Source organism: Oxyura jamaicensis, chromosome 4, assembly GCF_011077185.1.
Source record: "Oxyura jamaicensis isolate SHBP4307 breed ruddy duck chromosome 4, BPBGC_Ojam_1.0, whole genome shotgun sequence".
Classification (NCBI taxonomy): Eukaryota; Metazoa; Chordata; class Aves; order Anseriformes; family Anatidae; genus Oxyura; species Oxyura jamaicensis.
The window spans coordinates 94820908-94843639 of record NC_048896.1 but is presented as its reverse complement, the minus strand read 5'-3'; the positions used below and the strand labels follow the sequence as shown (position 1 = coordinate 94843639).

The 22732-nt window shown below is 49.8% G+C and overlaps 1 protein-coding gene across 12 annotated transcripts in view; it reads right to left on the bottom strand.

Annotated features, from left to right (window-relative positions):
- The window catches only part of EXOC6B (exocyst complex component 6B), a 274926-nt gene that overhangs the window by 229842 nt on the left and 22352 nt on the right, over nt 1–22732 (bottom strand). For all 12 annotated transcript variants that reach the window (XM_035324205.1, XM_035324197.1, XM_035324203.1 and 9 more), the window contains one exon: nt 3303–3468. In XM_035324205.1, coding sequence (XP_035180096.1) covers nt 3303–3434 — 132 coding nt within the window. In that variant the 5' untranslated portion in view covers nt 3435–3468. The remainder of the gene's footprint in view (nt 1–3302; nt 3469–22732) is intronic.

The window sequence follows — 22732 nt, the reverse complement described above, 5'->3', positions numbered from 1 at the left end:
CTACAGCACCCCTGAAGTAACCCCTCTACACCATGTCGCTGGCGACCGATTGCCTGCTCCGGTTTAAAAACCATGCTGTTATCATAAAAAATAAATAAGAAAGAACCCACCAACTGGAAAGATTTCAGAGGAGAAAAGTAAAAGCAGTGAGACGCCAAGAAAGCACAACCCACTAGGATGGACTGGGGCTACTTATCTTGCGGACAACAAGACCAGAGAACAATCCTGCAGCCTCCACATTACAGGAGACTGCTGCAGAAACAAGAAGGAACGATCTCTGTTCTGCCTGATAGGGGACAGGACTACTCGGAGGGAGGACTAACTGTAGGACAGACGAAAATCCATCAGGAACAACGCTGCTGAAGCAGGGCTTGCTTAAATTGACCCTCCGGAGTCGCTGAGGTTGGCTGTGTCTCTGTGATCTGTTCCCTTTCACACCTCCAGGCAGGTTTTCCAAGTTGAACCACCCCAATGCATAATTTATCTTTGCTCCTTTTGTTTCCACCGGAGCCTTTATAAGATGGAGTAACTGCACTGGCACACGGCTTGCAGGACCCCATGGGAACTGGGACTGAGAAGAGTCAGCATCAGAAAGCTGACTTCCTCATCAGAATGTCGTGCAGTAGAAGATATGACTATATTTAAGACGTACAACATGCAAAAAGAGGAAAGCAAAAAGGGTTCTCTTTAAAACCTCATGAGAAGTTAAAAGTAAAGAGCCTTCGTAAAGCCATGCAGTTAAAGAAAGAATAAGGAAATGCAGAAGTTTTGGTTTAATAAAAAAAGTTATCACCCAAAATAAGGTAAATGCCTTTTTGAAGGTGTGCCCTGTGTATTCCCAACTAACTTACCCTTTTTTTTTAATCATGTACTGATTACGAAGCCGTGACTCAGCATCCTTAGAGCAACACAACGCTTCCCAGTGCGGAAATGCACTGCGGAGGAGCTCACCTGCGGAGCTAAAAGCTCAAGCTCCCAGTTAATTCAGAGCTAGCCCTTCGCAGAAGAGAGCGGAAAGGAGAGCAGAAAGGCTGGCCACGCAGTCCTGCTCAGGGTTCAGCCTGCCTTGGGGCCACCTGAGCTGCAGCACTGCCGTACGAAAGGAAGAGAGCAGCCGCGGTACACGTGAGCGAGGGGAGAGAGTGCATCTAGCTCACAGCTTGCACTCTCAGAACAACGAACGGTGATGTTTCTGCAAGCGTGACGTTGCACAGAATGCCCCGACGCTAAAAGCACACGGATACGTCCTGGAGATGCAGCGCGGAGGGGATTTATTCCCTAGCTGGCTGTACGTACGTTCAAAGAGCAGCGCTATTGAGAAAAAGGCCGAGATCAAATGCAGAATGAATAGCTGGAACAAAACACGCTCTCGCCACTGGACCCACGGATGATTCCCTAGGGAAACCCTCACAAAGAGGGCTCAGTGTTTCTCAAATAAGCTTCTGTGTATATTTTTCCCATGTGCCGTTTTATAGATCACATAGCAATGGAAATCAAGAGAGATCCTGAGGGTAGAGATGGACTTCACAGTGCGCCACCAACAAAGTAGCTGCTTGTAGAATGGGAAACAGCAACGAGCCTTTGCAAACAAACAATGTGGAATTCTTGGCTAGAAACAATGGCTTTAAAAATCTTCTTTCATGGTATTTCCAATGGCCTCATCCTGCCATCGACCGCTGGATGAATTCTCTTCGTGGAAAACGCCGTTGCAATAATAAGGGTGCTTCTGGTGGCAGGAAACACCCCTGGAAAGGTGTTCCTGCAAGCACTTGGGGGATCAAGGCCACGTGTTAAACCTGAAGCAAGCTTGGAAATGCCAGAGGTAGCTTTAAATGAATAAATAAATGTGTGAAAAGCAATAGTCAGCACAGCGAAGGTGGATTTTTTTGTGATTTTTTTTTCTTTTCCAGAAAATTTGATTTTCTGAGATTTTTTTTCCCCTTATTTATGACTTCATCTTCTCTAATGCCCACTGAATAGTCCCCCCCCACTTCCAGATGCCCAAAAAGGTCCTTCTCAACAGGTCAGACTCCACCTCTCCACCCAGACTCCACAGCAAGACTTCTTGAGCTGGTCTCCAGAGACAGAATTCTTTTTTGGCTGCCACCCGACTCACTCCCCTTCACTGACTGTTCCAGGAAGTTGTTTTCAATTTTTATATCAAGGTCACACCTCGGTGCTGCAGAAAAGAATGGAAAAGGAACACACATTATCTTCTCCATCTCTATTCTAACTTCTGTAGGAGAAAGAGGAAGGCTCTCCAACCTCTGACGCTCATCACATCACTGCTACGCTGTCTTATATGCCCCAAATTGTGTAATATTCGTATTTTAAGGCACACCAGCCAAGCTTAAACTGCAAGCCCACTTGACCCCTACCTGTAGGGACACCACCAATCTCTAGATCCTTTTTGTCCCCAGAAACCTTACTACCAATTACCTACATCCCAATCCTACAAATGACTTTTCCCACACAATGCTGAGCGCATTCTTTCATTAAATATGTAAGAATCCACCTTTCTCTCATCTTTTTGCACACCTTCAAGAGCCACAACATTTAGAAAATCCATCCCTAGCCGTAACCATTTTGCCTTTTCCATGCCTGGCTCCAGACATTTTATCTTCTAGTTAAGCCAAGCACACTTGCAGATGCCACAGAAAACGAATCAAGCCATGTATTCGTTCAAACAGTGTTCCAGTATCTACTGATGACTTATTTTTCACTTCTGCTCCTGCTTGCTCTGAATACCTTAGCATGCTCTGATGTTCATTTGCTTTTTAAATATCTCACTTGCCAGTGCTGGGCAGAGACCTCCTGACTGAAGTCAGGTCTGCCTCAGGTCTTTCTGTAGCTCTGACTGCTGCAATGCTATCCGTAACGAGGATTTGACGTCATGCAGGGCACTAGAGCATATGCTGCTATAGCAGACATGCAACGAACCGTAGAGCTTAATTTTGCTGAAGAAATTGGTCTAAGGTACACCGAGAAAAGCATGTGGTTCCTAATGGAGAACAGACTCCGAATCGCGAGGAAGATTAAAGCTGATGTACCACAACATTCCAGTTTGCCAAAATAATTGTTGAACTCCAAATGACCAACCGGTCATTACAGGAAGGAACAATGAAGATTGCTGGGGTCTGTTTTTGTTTTTCCCAGACGGAGGAAAGATGCTCTGGACAAAAGGAGATGTTCTCAATCACAGAATGGCTGAGGTTGTCGGGGATCTCTGGAGGCCACCTTGTCCAACCCCCTGCTCAAACAGGACCACCTGGAGCCGTGTGATTCAGGTGGCTTTCTCTTACCTTCAGTTTTTGAGCTTCTCCCCTAACTTTCAGCAGCTCCGTGATGGAGTCCACGAAGCCCTGGTAATGGAAGTTGCACATTTTCTCAATCTCACGATCGTGATTTCTGATTCGCGCTTCCAATTTTTCCATGAAACGACCGTGCTCCTCTCCATCATAAACAGACCTAAAAAGAAAATGCCACCGTGAGTCAGGGTCCCAATACCTGTTAGTGTAATTACTTAAAAGAAATATCCAGAATACAACTTCTAAAAATCAAAAGAAAACCTCTTTTTACTTGCCAGGCACCAAACTCGCGTTTGAAAATTCTTCCATTCCAGCCTTCCTCCCCGTCCCCCCACTCGTCAAACACCAGCTTGATGTTCCCTCAGAGGTCACAACATGGCCAGCCCAGTTCTGAATCCTCTGAGATGAAGTTTCCGTGCTCTAGCTTTGAGCTTAGCCACCTCTGACCACTACGTGCTATTGTATGCTGTAACACTGAGCAACACCCGTGTCATTTCTCGGGGTGTTTTTCAGCATTCAAGGGGAAAAGCTGCAGTGGAGAAGAATCACCTCTACGGCTTCCAAAATCCACCCCCTCTCCTACCTCCAAATTTGAACAGCACAGTTAGCTCCTGGAAGCCCTACACACCCGAAAACCACCCAAACCGATGCGGATACCCCAATACAAGGCACATGCACGCTGCAGGTACCAGGCAGCCTTTGGTACCACCAAGCAAAACCACTGATGTTAAGTTCAGGGGAAAAGAAATAAAGTTATCCTCCTTGTTTTGTTGAATTCCACACACCTGGGAAGAGAAGCTTGAATCACCGTGTTCTAACATTTCTCGCTCTGTACATGACCCACGCACACGGCCCAGCAAAGATTATTTCCACAGGTTTTGTAACGCAGCCTAGAATGCAACTCTCCTGTCCGCAGGGGAAGGGACCACGGCACAAACCTCACGTTAGTGCAGAAAGCAGCGGGACGGCGTCACACCTGAAATGGGGCGTAGGGTTCTGGGAGTTGTTCAGGGGATTTTCTGAATTGTATTCTCTGATTTGGAGCTGTCTTGGTGAAATTTTATTATTTTGAGGAGCAGAACTAACTGCTAGACCTGAGTTCTCTCTAGTCTGAAAAATGAAGTGCACAGCGAGCTTTATGAAACCTGACATTGTACTGCCGCAGAACGTAAGGGTGAAGTAATTACACGCCGGACTCCACACAGCAATTAGAGATGAAAGGTGGGGAATAACTCAGCTGCAGCCAGGTATAAGAAAGAAATAAACAAAAAACATTTACCGTTTGCAGCAGTACAAGTCATACCTCTGAAAGAACCATAGCTAGATGAATCCCACTCGACATTTTGCACCTGATGTGACCTTTAGGTGCGATCTGTGCCTGCAGGTCACTTTGGGGAATCCCACCCTGCAATCCCCAATGGTCTCAATGTTATACAAAAAAATACTGGGACAGGACTAAGAGCTGGAGGAAAAGTATTGAATTACCATTCTTTAAAACCTGCCCAGTTGCATAATTGAAGCAATTCCAATTATACAATTTCAGTAAACCATTCTCAGAGAAAAAAAAATGCCAAATCCTCGTAAGCCTGTTTAAATCCCTATGTGAAGTAACAGTCACCAGGAGCAGAGGTGACAGCACTGCCTCCTGCGGCACCAACCGGCTTCTACCTTGGAACAGAGGTGACAAAACAACTCCCTAAAGTTTTATCAGTGCCACCACAGTATGATGCTAGCGGGTTTTCTGTGCAGCTGAGCAAAGTTTTGCTGGTGGAACACGAAAGCTGGAGGCAGAGTGCCATCTAGCGCTGTGCAGCCCATCCACAGCGTGGCTCAAAAAGCTCAGAGGCACCTCTGCTCTCAGGAGCTTAACTCGGAGAGGACAATTCTTATATAATAAGCAAATGCAGCCAGGCAAGCGGTGCTTTCGTTCAAGTACAACTTTAACAGTAATTATAAGTGTCATATAAATGTGTTTGCATGAAAAAAAATACTGCCAGAATTTACAAAGGCATCTATTTTCAGAAAAAAATAAATAAATGACTTAAAGACTTACAAACTCTAGGCAAAATTTCCTTTGCACATGGCCAAACTAAGTCACAAAGGTCCCACAACCAAAGCCATTCCCACCCCGAAACCAAATTCTGGGGTCAAACAAAAAAAAAAGCTGGTGACAGGCAGCAATATAAAACCCATCTCGGGGGCAGCCCTAAGCTTAGATTTAAACAAACTCCGCAGGCTGCCTTCTGAGGTCTCCTATTCACCCACAATCCTCCCTTCGATGTAAAGCATCCTGCACTCCCATCCTCTCTTTAGAAGACAAGCAAACGGGCGACAGCCACGCAAGACCCAGAGAGAAGGGCCATGCCTCCACCGATATCAGCTCCAAACCTGTAGGATGCCGGGTTTGTGCTTGAACATCATCATACACCCAGGGTGCAGTGGTTTTGTGGTGACTCCTCTCAAATGAAACGACACGGGACTCTGTGACTGCAAGAACAAACCACTCCACACCACCCCTGAGGTCCCAGACCCTACCGCCACCACTTCTGGTTCCCCAGCCCCTGGTAGAGGTCCACTTCTGCAGCTACCAGAGCCACGGCAGCACCCTTGGAAGGCCGTTCTGGTCCCCCCAGCCCACCCAGCACGGCCAGCTCTGTCTCCAGACCACCTCCACTTCTCAGCTGCTCCTCCTGACTGAGCACCACCAGGAGATGAGGACGGCCACGTGTGGGCATTAGTACCCAGTAATAATCACAAGAGCACACAACAGAAAAAATAAAGCAAGGACAACAGGAATTAAAAGTGGAATAGGTTTGGGCTATTTGTCCTTTTGGTCATGAAAAAAAACAAGGCCTTGTGACAATGCTACACAAAAAGAACCTTGAGGCTGCCTTTTTTTCTCTGATATCAAAAATTGCCGGTCAGATCGCTTCAGTAATGAGCCTCCCCCACAAAAAGAAAAGCCTTTTGATTAAAAAAGTCTGAGGAAGAGGGGCCTGTCCCACAGGCACTTATCTCAGAGCGCTGAGCAGGCCGTAACTCTCCGACTGAAGACTACGCTCATTGACAGATCTGTCTGGTTTACATTTTTTTAAATACGCTCGCTAAACAAAACCATTAAGAGGACTTTTAAAAAAGTTCTTGGATTGTATTGTTCCAGTTTCACAATTTCTGCATTCATTAAAAACCCACTCAAGTTTAAAAAAAAAAAAAAAAAAAAAAAAAAGTCAACTGGAAAAATCTTTCCAGGAAAGCTGTCACAGGCAAATGCCTCCGTGAGACCGGGGCTCTCGTCTGCGGCCTCAGTCCTGCAGGGCCCAACCCCAAAACGGGGGTAACCCACCCATCCCACAGCGAGAGACCTAACACACCACAGGCAGGGACTCCCCAAAATCTGGGGGAAAGAGGAGAGATTTGGGGAATAATGCCCAAGAGGGGACTGTAAGAGCAATGAGGGGCAGGCCCAGAGGCCGCGGGCCCAGTCTGAGCTCCAGGGACCTGTGAGGACAGGGACCCTGCCCGCCCCCATGTCCTGGGACCCCGTGAAGCTCGGCTACGAACCTGCTCCCCAAAACATGCTGTAGGCCAGATGCAACGTACATGCTGGAGGAACACCCAAGAAGCTCCAAGTTCTTGAACATACATAAATTAATGGTAGGAAATCTTTAGGAACTAGGTCTGCAGGGCCTTCCTCCATCTCCCACTCAGCTGGTTAGCAAAAGGACTTGAGGCAGTTCAGGAGAACGAGAAGCTACGAGGCTGATCCTGCAGCTTCATTCCCAGAGTTGCCTGCAGGACAGGGACTCAAAAGTAACCTAAATAAATTCAGCTGAAAGTACAGAGGAGGGAAATCTCTGGGGGCAAAATGAAAGAGATCTGGAACAATGCAAGGAGGACATTCTGGGGACAGTGGAACAGAAGTGACTTGCTTTTGTTTTCAATTAATAAATGGAACAAATTCCTGAGTCTGTTGTGGACTTCAATTTTTTCCCCCCCTTTAAACTTCTGTAGTGGTTTTAGTCCCTCAGAAACATTTTCTTCTCATTAAGCTACATAAAAGCATTAGCAGTTTGTTTAATCTTATTCTAACTTTTATAATAAACAAATTAACTACTGAGCAATGCAGAAAAAGAATCAAGAGTGGTGCAACAGCTCCATGGAAAAAAGGTCAAGGAAAGTTTGCAAGCCCAATACCTGCTTCATACCGCCTTACAGCATGCAGCCTGAAGCCTTGTGCAGCACGAGGCCCATGCACGTCCACAGCACTCACAAAAACTCAGCCAAAACCCTGCTCACCATACTGCACCCAGAATATTTCAGCTGAAGATCAAGTGGGGAATTCGCTTCTTGCTTTAATTCTAGTAGTTAAATGGAGATTAAATCCACTGTTTTCCTATATCACCCCCATAGGTTCACATTTATATCATGAATATGGAGAAAGAAGCAATTCCTTTTCTTTTGTTAGTAAAGTATAAAACTCATACAATATGAGTTTATATGAAGATCATAAATACCTTAATATTATAGTTTAGAAAGCATCCCCATGTGTATTTTTCCTGCCTGGACCCACACGTGAAGTTTACCCCTCAACCCTATTTTCAGTCTACAACCACAATCCTTTCAATTGCTGTAAAACTCATTAAGTAATTAGCAATATCCCATTATGGCAAGGTCCTGGAGCAGGGAACAAGGCAGATCGGAAAAGCACCGCTATTATCTGGCAGGATAACTGGTTTGATAGCAGGGGGAAGCTGCCCACGTGTACCTTGACTTTGGCAAGGCACAGCTCTGGCAGCTGGATCTCTCAGAGCGCTTTCGGAAGAGCGCTGTGCAGAAATTACCATAAACCACACGCACACACCAGTCAAAAACCATTCTAAAAACCAAGTCACTTGTCAATGACTGGGCTCAACCAGAAGGGGCTTTTCAACAGTGCTTCCACATGAATTTCTTCCGAGCCTGGTTTTCTTCAGCAGTTTTATTAGTAAACTGGAAAATATAATACAAGCTGTACTTTCGAAATATGGTGGTAGCGCCAAAGCGAAGGCGGTCATGAGCCTGCTGGAAAGCAGCAGCCAAAGACCTCGAGAGACTGGGAGCGCGACCAGGAGCTGCAAAGGTGAAAGGGCACAGGAGGCAGAAACCAAGATTTCTGTGCACAAAGAAGATTTTTGAAGGCAGCAACAGGGGTGGGACGGGACCAGAGGGAGGCAGGATGGACTAAGGCTTCTGCAGGATGGCAGTCACCACCACGGCATCTCCTTTACTGGCCTGGGAAGAAGAGCTGAAAGAATTGGGCTTCGATTTGAAGGACAAGCAGAATGAGGACATGCCAAATTAATAAGCTTTATCGGGCAGACAGGGCGGCATCTGGCACAGACGTGCCCAGGAAGCCACCACAGGAGGCACCAGGCAGCACGTTGGTGTAAGATCACAAAAGCAGACAAAAATCAATGTATGGAAACAAAGCAGGGGCATTATTAATATGCAAAACCCTTGTCTTTTGGAAAACGTATTTTAGGTATGGTCTATGGCATCATACGTAACGTCTAGTCACACCTGAGCTCAGCCACTGTGTTTGCAGAACCGGAGATCCTACTGTCTCCCATCACCCATGCAGTGCTGAGAAGCTTGAAGACCTGAGCCCCGGGACAAGGCACCAGGAACAAACCACCCCGAAAGCCACCACTGGGCTGAATGCCGACTCTGCTTGGCACAGTACAGCTCAAAGTTGGGGACAGTAAGCAGAGAGGAAGCAGAACGGCACAGGCTGTGCAGAAACTGGGAATAAATGCCCATGGAAGTATTTGGGGTAAAGCAGAGCCCAACAGCAAGAACTGAGACACTGGGAGCACCTCGCTGGTCCTGCTGCGCAGCCACGGCCGTGCCCGCGTGCGGTGCAGGTGCAAGTTATCCCCTTCTAATTCCCTCTCCCCACTCCATGTAAAAGTGGTTTCATCACGCTAAAAGCCGTGCACACAGAGAGAACAAAAACGATGGCAGTTTGGCCCCGTCCCACGCCCAAAGCTTGGCGAGATGAAGGCCATCTCCATCACAAGGAAGGCAGTTCTGGAGAAAAGCACGTTCTGCCGGCTGGATGCCGCTGGCCTCCCGCTGGTTATTTACCCTACCAGCAGCACAGGAAAGGGAGACACTTGACAATGAAGACAAGAGGCACGCTTCCAAAGCGTCCACAAATAAGGTTACTGATAACAAAATATCTTTTTTAAATAAACTTTACAGGATTAATATTTGAGTCATTGCGTCTATAAAAGCAGATTAGATTACCACAGAAAAATTTTAATGTCTATGCTTGCTGTGTTATTGCCCAATAAAAGCTTTTTCCCCTCCTAACAGAGTTCATTTTGTTGTCTCATGCATTGTTTAAACAAGTCGATTTTTTGTGTGCGTGCATTCTTGGCTCTAGGACTCGGGCCCTCCTTTCTGCTGTGAAGCAATGTTGTCATAACATCCAGCCGAGGCACAACACATCCCCAAGACATGCCCGATATTAAAAGCGCTGCATTAGAAAACCGCACGAAGCGCGCTCGAATCGACAGCGGCGCGATGGACAGCTTCCACGCCCGCCGCACGCGTACCGGCGCCTTTCCTAAGGATTGGGGCAGCAGCGCTGGTGAACTCATACCTGGTCCTTGATGCCCAAGGGCATCCTCACCTCCACCTCGGGAGGCAGAGAGCACAAAGAGCTCTTGGCACGGGCATCCTGGCAGCCTGTGGTGCTCAGCGTTGCCAGCTCCAGCCCCTCTCTGCTCACAGAGGAGCGTGCCGCGTTACCCAGGTCAGCCCAAGGCCTGGATAAGCTCGCGGGCAGGAGCTGAAGGAGTTGGCAGGGTTCAGCCCTCTGCTGCCACTTCATCGTGTCAAGATGTTCCCAACTTGCAGCAGCTGCCAGGGGAAAGCTCCTGCTCCGGTCCCGTTAACTGCCGCAGCCTCTCCTGGCCCACCAGCACCCTGCGGGAGTGAAGGTGCTTTAGAAAAAAAGTCTGAAAAGTTTCTTTACCTTACAATCAGAGTAATCAAACCAGATTAATCACACAAGTGGCTCCCAGGAGGAAACCTCACACAACTTCTGCCAGAGATGAGCGTCTTGCTGCCCGTTTCTCCCATCAGCACAGGCTGAGCAAGAGGAGGCGCTCATTTACAACCTAGTAATTGCTTCCTAAAAAGTCACGTGCGGCTCTCAGATTAGGGAACATGTAGGATTTGGTTGCCTAAAATATGGATGTGTAGTGCCCTCTGAAACAGCAGCCTAGGGTCTGGCAGCTTTGAGAACAGACCCCACACCCGGAGCTCAGGGTGTATCTGTTAGCGCCCACGAGCTAAGTAAGAAAAACTAAAACCAGAAGAAGCTTAGCTAACCTTGCTGAGCTGGAACCCCTCTAGAGAGCTCCGTACAGGAGGCACTAACCCTGCCTTAAACCGTTGGCATCCAGGGTTGAGGTCTGGGACTCAAAGGCCGAGTTTGGGGTGAGCAAACCCCTCCTTCCCCACGGATCTCAGCCTCGCTTCTGAGCTGCAGGGCTGCAAGCGAAAGCCCGTCCTCTTTGTAACTATAGATGCCTACTCTGGCAAACTCATCTGGAGGACATGAGGCAGTAACAGCAACATCCTCGGGGAGGAAAGCTGGATTAACAGGCAGCAGTGTTTGGGATGTACGACTACCAGAGGAGGCCCGGACTCACATTCCCATGAAAACATTTCTGCCTATTGAAGAGAGGAAAAATAGTAATGGGCTTAAATTGCCCAGGAGAATTAGGTTAAACGTTAGACAAAGCTTTCTAACTGCACGAGTGGCAGAAAACCAAAACACAATGTCTAGGCATGCTATAGGACCTCCTTAAAGTCATCACTTCTAAGAATAAGTCAGAAAAACATCCAGCAGGGACAGGTCAGACACATTTGCTCCCGGACCTCCTCGGACAGGGAGAAGAGGAGCAGCTTCTTGAGGTTCCCTGTAGCACCCTCCCCCCCCCCCCTTTTTTTTTTTATTGGGTCTCAACTAAATAGCTGACGCTGTTTGGAAAGCACCTGATCTTAGCCAACGCTGTACAACGTCCCGAAGCTGGAAGAAGTGGTGTCTCTGGCTCCGGGTAGGAAAGCCTTCCAGGTTTTTTTTATTAGAAGAACTTCAAAGAACCCAACTCCACTTTCACTGAGGGCAACAGACAAATTCCCATTTCCTTCATTTGTACCAGATCAGATCTTTAGTTATAAAATACTCCAAAGCCTTCTTGAGCGTTCATTTCTGACAACAAAGACTTTCAGACTATACGTTACTGGAAAAACGGAGCCACCATAAAGCCACAGCCATCTCCGGGGTAGGATACGGCTGCTCTGTGCCAACAAGACTCCAAAGGAAACGAAGAATAATTACCCTAATTGGAAATATAATGGAACAACTCAGCTATAATGTCCCCATTAAAGAACGACTCTCAGACGATAAAAGACATGAAGAGGGAGAGCTTGAACAAATTAGCGCTCGGCCTCGAGACGAGCCAGGAAACGTAAGGAGCGACCCCAAGCCAGGCAAGGCAGAGCAGCTAGAGCAAGCACGAACGCCCCCAACCGAGGCGAAGATGGAGAGAACTGGCCACGAGCAGAGCTTTCAACCTCCCTCCTTCTTCTGAGAGCACAATGGAAACAATTCCCCCAAGAACAAAAGCGATGCGTCAGCAGGCCCTACTCTCTCAAGCTCTTTCAAGTTGGAAGGACAGTTGATTTGCACCATCTGTAGGATAGGAATGCGAGCTAGAACCGAGCGAGATAAATTTCACCCCGTCCAAGCTGGTTAACATTAAGAGGGGGATGAATCATCTTTACAATGCCTGTAAACAACACAATTTCAAAAAGGAAGAAATCTAACGATACACCCTAATCGCGCTTACTCGCAGGAAGTTCCCCAACGTTTCCACCACATGTACTATTGTTAGGAGAAGTGTCGAAATAAGGGGGCAGACACAAAGCCGCAAGAATCAGAGGATGTGGACTCCGAGCCACCGCAAATGTTCTAACCTCCCTTGCGCTGCGCCTGCAGTGGTGTTCTGGCACGTCGAGCCTCCGCGGCAGGCTGAGGCTGGGCCGAGGGGACACGCTCGGAGTCGGGGAGGAGATGTGCATCAGGCGTGCTATCTATAACGGGGCAGGAAGCTCTGGCTCCGGCTGATTCTCGCTCTGGCCTGAGCTGATGACTTCTGAAGGGAGAAACCAGATTATCTTAACCTGCTGCAGTGCCGGTTACCTTTACTTGGTAACTCCTGTGAAGGAAATACCAGCTCCAGAGCAGCGAACGAGCAAATCCCAGAGGTACACGAGTCTCAGAACATACCTAAAGGTGACTGCAGAAGATCACAGGCTAGAAAAAGTGCCTTGGACACGGCATGATGCTATGAGATCTCTCCACCTGGCTTATTCAGAAGGGAGATCGAGAGGCAACTTATAACTAGATGCAAGTACATGCCATAAATATGTATATTTTTAAAAAAACACCCATATCAGGTACCAAGGAGCTGCTTCATTCAGGGAGGGCAGAAAAGCCCGACAGCATGACGACTGCAATCCCAAGCCAGATGAATTCAGAGCAGACCGGAGGCACAGTACTCGTCTGCGTGCTTCCAGAGCCCGTGGCAGAGCAGCAGGGAAGCGGTGGAGTCCCCCTCTCCAGCTAGATGCTTCCAAGCTGGCCGCTGCTCAGCGCAACGTACACTAACCAGACGCGTTGTCTTGCTCAACATAGGCACAAGAGGGAAAATTTACAGCCTGCGACATACAGATACGCCGCAGAGCACACGCTGAAATAGATCTTGCCACGTGACAGGGTATGGCCAGTCTTCTCCTCGCCCAACAGAACTCTAACCCGAAGGAGAACAGAGCGGATGCTGCCGGCTCAAATATTGTGCAACGTGATGACGACCACCTCGTGCAGTGGTGTATCCCCTGGGGCTGGTGCTGGGGACAATGCAGGTGACCTCTTCCACGACGACAGAGATGAGGAGACACGGTGCACCCTCCGCAGATGATACAGAACTGGACGGAGCGACGGACGGACCCGAGAGGCGTGCTGGATTTTAGGTCGGGTATTAGGAAGAGCTTCTTTCCTGAAAGGGTTGTTAGGCATTGGGATGGGCTGCCCAGGGAAGTGGTTGAGTCCCCATCCCTGGAGGTCTTTAAAAGACGTTTAGATGTAGAGCTTAGGGATATGGTTTGGTGGAGGACTTGTTGGTGTTAGGTCGGAGGTTGGACTCGGTGATCTTGGAGGGCTCTTCCAACCTCGGTGATTCTGTGATGTACGTGTAGGAGGCATCCTGGCTTTCACAGGACCACGAAAGGTCAGGCTCATTCGTGCTTCTTCTGTGAAGATACCTAAAACCCACCTGGACACGGGCCTGAGTGACCCACCCTGGGTGACACTGCTGAGCTGGGAACAGGGCTAGAAAATCTCCAGAGGCCCTTGCCAAGCTCAATTAGTCTGCAATTTTGGGAGCGTTTTCCACCAACAGCAGTCAGTCACTGATGCCATCTCTCTTCTTTCCCCAACCACCACCACCCCAAAAAAATAAAAATAAAATCGAACACTTCAAATCAGCCTGGTGCTTTAGTGGCTGTATCCTTCCAAACTACGTGAAATAGCCTAACGTGAAATCTAAGAGACAGAGAAATCTCCCTCTAAAGGCCTGGATAGGACAGCTGCCAGGGGAAAAGAAAATGAGGTGAACTAAATTGAACTTTTTATTCCTTTCCTACCTAAATGTCAGGAAAGCCTCCCCCAACCCCCTGAGGCAGCAACAGCTCAAGGCACAGGAGTAACTGTGCCCAACACCTTGCCAGCAATGACACGTACAAAATGTTAGCTTCTGCTCCTCAAGGAGGCCAGTACTCATAATTGCAAGACAGCAACCAGAAATGAAGACTAATTTGTTAAAGTAACTCTTTTTTTTTTTTTCCCAGAGCATCGTTACCTTCTGCTAACGCCTCTAACAGCGGCAGCAACCCTACAGTTCACAGTACCTGCACAAAGCGCTGATGAACAAGGTCTGGTTTGCTTCTGGTTTTGTTTTCCGAAGTCTAAGGTCCTCCTGCATGTTGCCATTTAAGAACGAGTTGTTTTTAAAGACTTCTCAGCTGATCATCTTCTAAACACAGGATGTCACCGGAATCCTGCAGCACCTCTTCCAACAGGGTCCTGCTCTTCATTCTGTTTTACGTCTTCCTCTTCTTCCCAAACACAGCAACTTTGAGAAGGTCCCAAAAACTCAGCAGCTAATTCAAGCACCTCTCGTCTTTGCTTAGAGCATAACGGGGGCAATTCCACTCCCCTTTGGGACAATCAAGTCTCGTTCTTTACAGACCCTGCTCCCGTGGCTGATGTAGTTCCGTGTCTCAGCATGTGCAGGCACCAGCAACCTTGTCAGGACTTAAATACTGCCCACGCAGAGCGTCCAGCAGCAGGCAAGGCACAAAATCTGCTCACCTGCAGGCTCTTCTGCTCCCCTGGGCCATCTGCCCTCACGGGAGCTGTGGGAACTCAACACCTCTGAGAGTCCCACACCTTTGTCACATACGTTAGGAAGATGTCCAGAGCCAGGTACCCTTAGAGATGGAACCCAGAGGCATCACGGATCGTTTTAAGCTTAGGACCACATGCTTAGGGACATTTTAGGGACATAGTTACATGGGTAACAGTGGTGGTAGGAGGACAGCTGGAGCAGACGCTCAACCTAATTGTCCTGGTTTCAGTTAGGACAGTTATTTTTCCCTCCTAGTAGCTGGTAGGGTGCTATGTTTTGGATTAGGATGAGAAGAGTGCTGATAACATGCTGATGTTTTAATTGCTGCAGAGCACTGCTTATACTAAGCCAAGGACTTTTCAGCTCCTCGCTCTGTCCTGCCAGCGGGCAGGCTGGGGGTGCAGCAAAAGCTGGGAGGGGACAAACCCAGGACAGCTGACCCAAACTGGCCAAAGGGGTATTCCATACCATCTGACGTCATGCTAAACAATATATAGGGGTGGCTAGCCGGGCTGGGGGGGCCGGCTGCTCGGGGTTGGGCTGGGCATCGGTCAGCGGGTGGTGAGCAATTGCATTGTGCATCACTTGTTTGTACATATTATTATTATTATCATTATTATTTTCTATCTTAATAAACTGTCTTTAATCTCAACTCACAGGCTTCACTTTCCCGTTTCTCTCCCCCATCCCAGAGAGGGAGGGGGGAGGGTGAGCGAACGGCTGTGTGGTGTTTAGCTGCCAGCCGGGTTAAACCACAACACTAATGATCCTAGGATTATCACCACTACTATCATACCTGGCAACAAGGACCAGAAGAGGCACCACCAAAGCGTGCTGATAGCAGCACGGCTGCAGGCATCCCTTACCCTTCTCATCCCACCCCCTGTGATGACAGGGAGCTGACCACAAAACCTGTCCCACTTTCGGGGCTCTTGTGAGCCTCTGGTTTCCTGCAGTTTCTTCACGCCCACAGCTATGATCCTGGCTCTCAGCAGGTCAGCCCTCCTCAGCTGGAGAGGAAGGAGCTCGTGTTAGGCTTTAAACCCCTGGGAGGAAAGCAACAAGGAGCGATGAGACGTAGTTCTGCTTATTCCGGCATATAGTTATGGCACATATTCGTGCCTCAACAATAACAGATTACTACAACAAAATATCAGAAGACATCCTGATAGCGGGAAGGAATTTCCCAGAGTGAAAGCACATCACCTTCAGCACTGCATACATTTACGTGACCATAATTACCCAAGGACGTTCCAATTCTAACACGAGGAGGAGCTACACGGAGGTGGATAGCACAAGTCCCCAACAACTTGCCTACAGACATGCTATAATTCGGTTGAAGCATAGAGTGCACACACAAAACCAGCCCCCTTAAACTTGCATAAACACCCCCCTATAACATATTTTTTCCTTGAACCAGACATCCCGCTGGTTTCCTACAGAGGGAGGCAGTCATTCAGACTCTCCCCAGCCCTACAAGCACTTACAAGAAGGATTGCTTCGAGTGACCACCACAAACAGATGAAAAAAAAGCAGCGGGAGGCACTTCTGTCAGTAATTCTTGCACGGTGTTGATTTTCACAGGCTGGCTCAGCCTTTCCCAGCAAGATAGAGCTTGAGAGAGATCGTGTAGATGCTCCTCCAGCTCCTCCGGGCTGTCTGGCCACAGACCGATACATGACTCCGACTTAGCTGAGTCCAGCTGGTCCTGGAAGCCCGTAGGGACTCCTCTCCCGCCACCGTTTCATCCTGGAGAGAGCTGCAGGCTATGGGATGGGGCTGGAGGGGAGGGCACTGCTTGGTCCCAGGCAGAGGCCTGGGAGTTGAACGGCACCCGCGCTGCGGAGGATGGCAAAACAAAGGCCGTGGGGTCAGCAGCACTGGAAGAGATGGAGGAGCAAGGAGAAAGCATGCGCTTCAGGCTCGTGTTTAGCCAAAAGCGGCACAAAGAAGACACGACCCGTGCAAGATGTGCTGACAAGAGCTTAATGCACCAGACACGAACCAGAACAGCAGCACCAGGCCAAGAACTGCAGGGACCTCTGTTAACCTCTGTCAACATCAAAACCGACCTTACCAAAGCCAAACCAGCAACAGACATGGCCGATAGGTGCCCAAAGGCTCTCCCCAGCTACAGGGAATAACGATTACTAAGGAGAGACATCAAAACTTTTTGTTCCTGATCTGGTGTGAAGCCTGAAAGGGCTTTAGGGCAACGCGTGGTAGGAGACGTGAGAGCTCTGGGTGACACACACAGGATGACAGGGAGGCCGGAGGGAGATGGGCATCCAAGAGAACGTGGGAAACAAGATCACTCCTGCGGCTGGGCTTGGCTGAAACGAGCCACCCCACCCACGCTCCCCTGAAGCAGCATCGTGCAAAGTTAGGGCCGGAGCAGTACGTGGTCAGCTAGTTCTTGCCAAGGGGGTGCTCAGCCAGCAGGATCGAGGGCAGCTTTAAGTCAAGAGGAAGATCAAAACCAGGGATCAAAGGACATGAAGTCACATGCACCAAGCACGAGGGTGAGTTAACCACTGCCAGAAATCCCGGGGGCTCCCCAGCAGCAATCCTCCCGGGGGCTTTCTCACCAGCTCTTGCACAAACACATTCTCGGTGGCTTGCTGAGCACGTTGGAGGGGAGAAGCTTGGGGAGAAACAGACACAGAAAGGTAATTCAGAGCCACCAGTGCACCACAGCTCTGATGACAGCAAACCAACCCCGAGATCCTCCCCGGCTTTGGGCCACCAGACTCATAAGTGGCACCGCCACCCTGTGCCGCGAGGGCTGAGCTGCACGGAGGCTCAGCACCCCCCACAGCACAGCAGCTCCCAGACCGTGCGTAACGCGCCCTGCAGCACGCGGGCGACCCAAGCCAGTCCGGCTTCATTATCCGGAGGGCCTCGAGTTGAACTCCACACGCAGGGAGGCTGTAGCCAAGTATTTCACGCTGACGAGCAATCCAGACTCCAACTGCAGCGGGTTTTGTAAGGCTCGAAGCCAGGCACAGAATCAGCAGGAGGAAAGTTTGCTCAGGCAACTGAAACCTGAATAGCAGGGTTACCAAGAAGGGTTTGGAAGCAGCGCATCACCTCCTCGTTGAATAAACGACAATCGCCCTTGCACAAGGCCTCGCCGTGCTGCGGCGCGGAGGGCAGCCGGTCAGCCTCCGTTCCTGTCTGCAGAGGCACCTCCAGAGCCCGTGTTGTGCAGCATTCCTGGAAGTGTAACCTTACAAAGGGTCTCTCCAAGCATTTGTATTTATTTGGAGATCAGCAGAATACTTCTTCCATCGTGTATACGTTAAAACAAGAACCTAAACCAACCGCATACCCTTAAACGCTGTGTTTTCATCGGAAGCTATCAGAATACCTGGCAAACACCCACCTGTCCCAATCTCCCTTTGAAGGAAGCACCGTGCACATTTTGCACGCTGCCAGACACAGGCACAGAAGAATTACGTGCAGCGCCTATGGCCACACAACAAGGCACGGCGGTGCCAGAAATCAGAGCGCTTCCAACCCCGAGAGCGAGCAGAAGCCGAGGAAGCTGGAACCTCACCGTAGTAAGGCATGGAAAACTTGAGACCGTGAACCAGCCCGGTTGTCCTCCTACCTACCACACAGATACTCAACACTCAGATCCAAGGCAGGTACGGAAAGCACGCCAGCACTTAGTGCCCAGCACTGAAGCTGGATGTTGGAGCCGCGCACGCAAGCCCCTCGCTGGGAGAGGACCAAACAGGTTGGGTTTCGTGGGGTTTCAGCCAAGCTGGGCAACGCGGCGCTCGTGTCCGTGACGCTGCTAGCAAACGGAACACAAACAGCTGAGCAAAGTCGGAGAAAGTCGTAACTAATATGATTTAGGGGAAAGTTAGTACGATAAAACAGTACATTAAATAAAGATGCTATCATGGAATGCTTCCCTGTCAAAATAGCCACAGGAAGCCTCTGCCAGCAGGCTTGTCATTTGAACAGTAAGCACGCGAGGAAATACAGCAAGACTTGAACAAACAGCAATGCAGCCTGTGGGCAGCAAGCACAGGTGGGTTACCCCTGACTGCTTCTGCCATTCGGCCACCCGAAGTCCTCCTCTCCCCAAAATGATGCCCTCCAGAGCACGCTTTAAGTTCTGCTCAGCCCTGCAGTGGTCAGGCACTTGGACTCGCTGATCTGTGTAGGTCCCTTCCAAAAAAAAACATCTAATCTCATCGCCTCCATTCCCCTCATCCCACCTCCGCTCCCAAAACCCCAAATCCTCCAGCCCGTACGGCAGCTCCCAAGCAGGAGAAAGCCAGTGTAACACAGAAGCAGGCTGCCCTAGCGCTTATTTCCTAGCCTGGTGCTTGTAATTAGGAGCCCAAGCTGCCCATGAGGACTCAATCACTAGAAGAAAACAGCTTCCAGCTGCCGCCCGTGCAGACAAAGGTGCGAGTCCCCTCGTGCCAGCCTGAACCACGCCAGGGAAGGGACACGGGGGTATCGGAGCCGCACCAGGCCACACACACCCCGCAACAGCACAAAAACCCATGCCCAAGTCGTTCAAAGGGCTTCAGCCTTTGTTCTTCCCCTGTTGGCGGGAGCCAGCTGCCAGTAATTGTTTCCAGCAGCGGGGGAATTCCCTCGTGAGCCATCCCCTGCATCCACCACCCACCCACCCCGATTCGCCCCCTCCTCCTCCTCAGGAGGGCATTTCCCCATTCCAAATAACCGTACTAATTATAATTCATTTCAGTGAACTTAATGAAGGTTGGGCTTTTTCTTAACTGGCAACGAAGCAACCCATTCGGTGTGGAGACAGCTTCTAACTTTAACCAAGGATTTTGGGGAGGGGGGGGGGGGGAAAGCCAGGCAGCACTGCTGCTTTACAGCACGTGATGTAGGATGCGATTCTCCGTTACTTTAAGTATGATAACCCGGGGAAAATTAGGAAAATGAGACCTAAAAACTAAGCAAGGCAGAGTGGTTGGTGTTTAACGAGGTACCTGCTCATCCCATGGTTTTTATAAGTGCCAGTGACCTGACAGCTCACATCAAGCTTCCTCGGTCGCTGCAAATAAATGAATCTTTTTTTCCTCTTAGCAAGCGAGCGGCGAGGAGCCAAACCAGCTCCAGCAGCAGTCCTGCATAGCTGCCAGAGCAGGGAGCTCTCGGTCTCGCACCGAAGTAAGCCGTCCCTGCTGCCTTGGAGAGAAAAACCATCTCGTTACCATCAAGAGAGGCCGTTCAATCACAGAGCAAAGGGACCGTGCCTTGTGCTCAAACACCGGCGCTCCTCCAGCTGCCGCAGCTCTGCGCCAAGAACCAGGACGTGCGCCAGTCCTCAGACGGGGTCCCCGGGTCCAAAACACAGTGATGGAGTGGGGTCCCCAGGGACCCCGGGGACCAGGCACCATTTGCTGCCCCACACATCAAAAATAAGAAGGTCTCGACCCGGGTTTCCTGCTGCCCTTTAAGCCCTACAAGTCCACGTTTGTGGACTTTATCCAGCTTGACTGATTTCTCCTAGTTGCTTTTCTCTATTTAAGGAAGTTAATTATCCCAGTTTTAATGCTAATTAAAGCTGGTTTGGGGTTTTTTTGGCCATTTGAAAGCCGTTCAATCTGGGAGGGCACTGCGAGGGGATGTGGGCCGGCGGTGGCTCTGCCAGCACAGGGGCCAGCCGCAGGATGCTGGCACCCAGCAAGACCAGCCCCGAAGCACGGCAGGGGAGGTAACGATGAGCCTAAGCAGGCTGGCCAAACTCTCTTGGGGTGCTGCACACAACCACAAGCACCCACGGAATAAACTGTGGGGTCTTCTCCAAGATACACCTGACCTCTTCATGGAAGTGGAGGCTTTATCCTGAAAGCAAGCTTCCAGTTCCTGCCGGTTGGTTTGTGCTTTTACAAACTCCAGAGTAAGGGGCTGAAAGAAAGCAAAGGGATTTTATGAATAAATTTCTCAATGCTTCTGGGTGATGAAGAGGTACTGCCCAGTTCTGGCATGCCAGCAGAGCCTTCCTGGTGGTCCTGCACGAACCTGACAGGCACCCAAAGCAGCGTCACTAAGGGGCTGGCAGCTCTGAGCTAGGGAGAAGGGGAAGAAAATAGAGAACAGAAGGAAAGAAATCCATCCAGGGAGGCAAGGTGCACCAATGGCAGTCCCAAAACAGCAGCAGAAAACTAAAAAAGAACATATCTGGCTTCCTTTCTCTGGGTAAAGGTGAAAAGCGTTGTGATTTAGGTCTTTGAGCTCCTCTCTGATATCCAGCAGTAACAGATAAGCCAAGCTGTAGCCCAGCAGAACACCGTACTACCCAAAGCACACCTTGCAGATCCCCACCTGAAAGCACATCTGATCTAACGAAGGCACCTTAACTGTCAAGAAAGTCTCCTTTCCCTTCTCTTCCGTCGTGCAGGTAAAGGCATCCAACGAGACAGCGCCTTTACTCAGCCCTGCAGGAAGCCATGCCCTTCAGGAACAGAAGTGATGTTCTTCAAGGGCCTTAAAATAAAACAAAAAAAGCTTTTTTTCATCTCTGTAAGCGAAGCCTACAGCACGCTGACCTGGATTAACACCTGGATGGAAGTACACGCTGCTGAAGAAAGCCAAAGCTGAGGTTTGAGATGTCAATTCTGATTTTAAAGCTACGTATGGCGATTAAGGGGCTATTTTTAAAGCCAGTGAATTGAGTATTTATCAACAGCTGATAACTCTGACCCCTGCTGCCGGCAGGCACGGGCTGCTTTCATTCCCCACATTGCACTCCACCAGCTCCAGGGGGAGGCAAGGGACAGGGACGGCAAATTCAAGGGTGTTACCCTCAGGCAGTGGAACAGGAGATTTAGCACTTAAAATATATCAGTGCCACCGGAAATTTATTTCGACTTACAGAAAGGCCAGGAGAGAGGGAAAAGCTGCCCCGGCAGGACACCAGGAGGTAGAAACAACCCCAACCCTACAGCTGCCTCCGCGCAGAGTCCTGGGATCCGGTGCTTGAGCCTTTCCCCTGTTCTGTGAGAAATGAAGAGGTACCTGCAGCTCAGCACCCCCAGAGCCTCAGCAGCAGCACTCAGTGCAGGAGCAGAGACGTTTCCTGCAGCTCAGGAGCGGTTGGGGACACATCACGGCAAGCGTTACAGGGGTTTATCCAAGCAACGCATGAGTATTTTTCACAACAGCTTTACAACACAATGTGTTTTGCTCTGTCTGTGCTTCTAAGCCCCAGGAGCAACCTCCTCTTTCCCTAGGAAGGGTGCTGAGGTTTCAATCCCCTCACTCCAGCTGGGGGACGTTTACCCCCAGGAGGCGGCAGCCACCCGAACGAGGTGCTGAGTTTTGGGGTGAGCGTGTCGCGCGACCAGGGCTGTATAAACCCAACGGCCACGTTCTGGGCGTGGATTTTCAAACTGAGATGATTTAAGAGGTTAGAGGTCCCCGGCCACCCGGCCTCCACCTCCACCTGGAGGTCTGCAACACGCACAAAGGGTAGCGGTAAGAAAAAGGCAGCGTGCCTGCAGCTGGAGCGCTGCCTCTGCAGCACAGGGTTTGCGAGCTGTGCTTATCAGAACCCCGGGCAGATCTGGCCGTGGCTGAAGGACACGCGGCCCCTCGTTATCAGTCTCCTCCAGAGGTCAAATACTCTCAGACTGTCACAGCATCCGCACTAAGGGGGGGAGCCAGCACACAGTAAGGCAAAGCAGCAGCGGGTTTTGCCTGAAAAAACTGAAGACAGAGGCGTTCTGTCCTTCAAACGGCTTTTAACGCACAAAGCCAAGAAGTGCTCTGGCAGAAAGCAGGCGGGGAAGGAGCCAGTTGTCCCAAAATCCCACTTAGCGACTGATGGAATTGAAACTAATCCTCAGCCAGGGAAGGATTTGAAGCATCAGAAGCATCAGCTGTCAGGACCGTGCCTCTCAC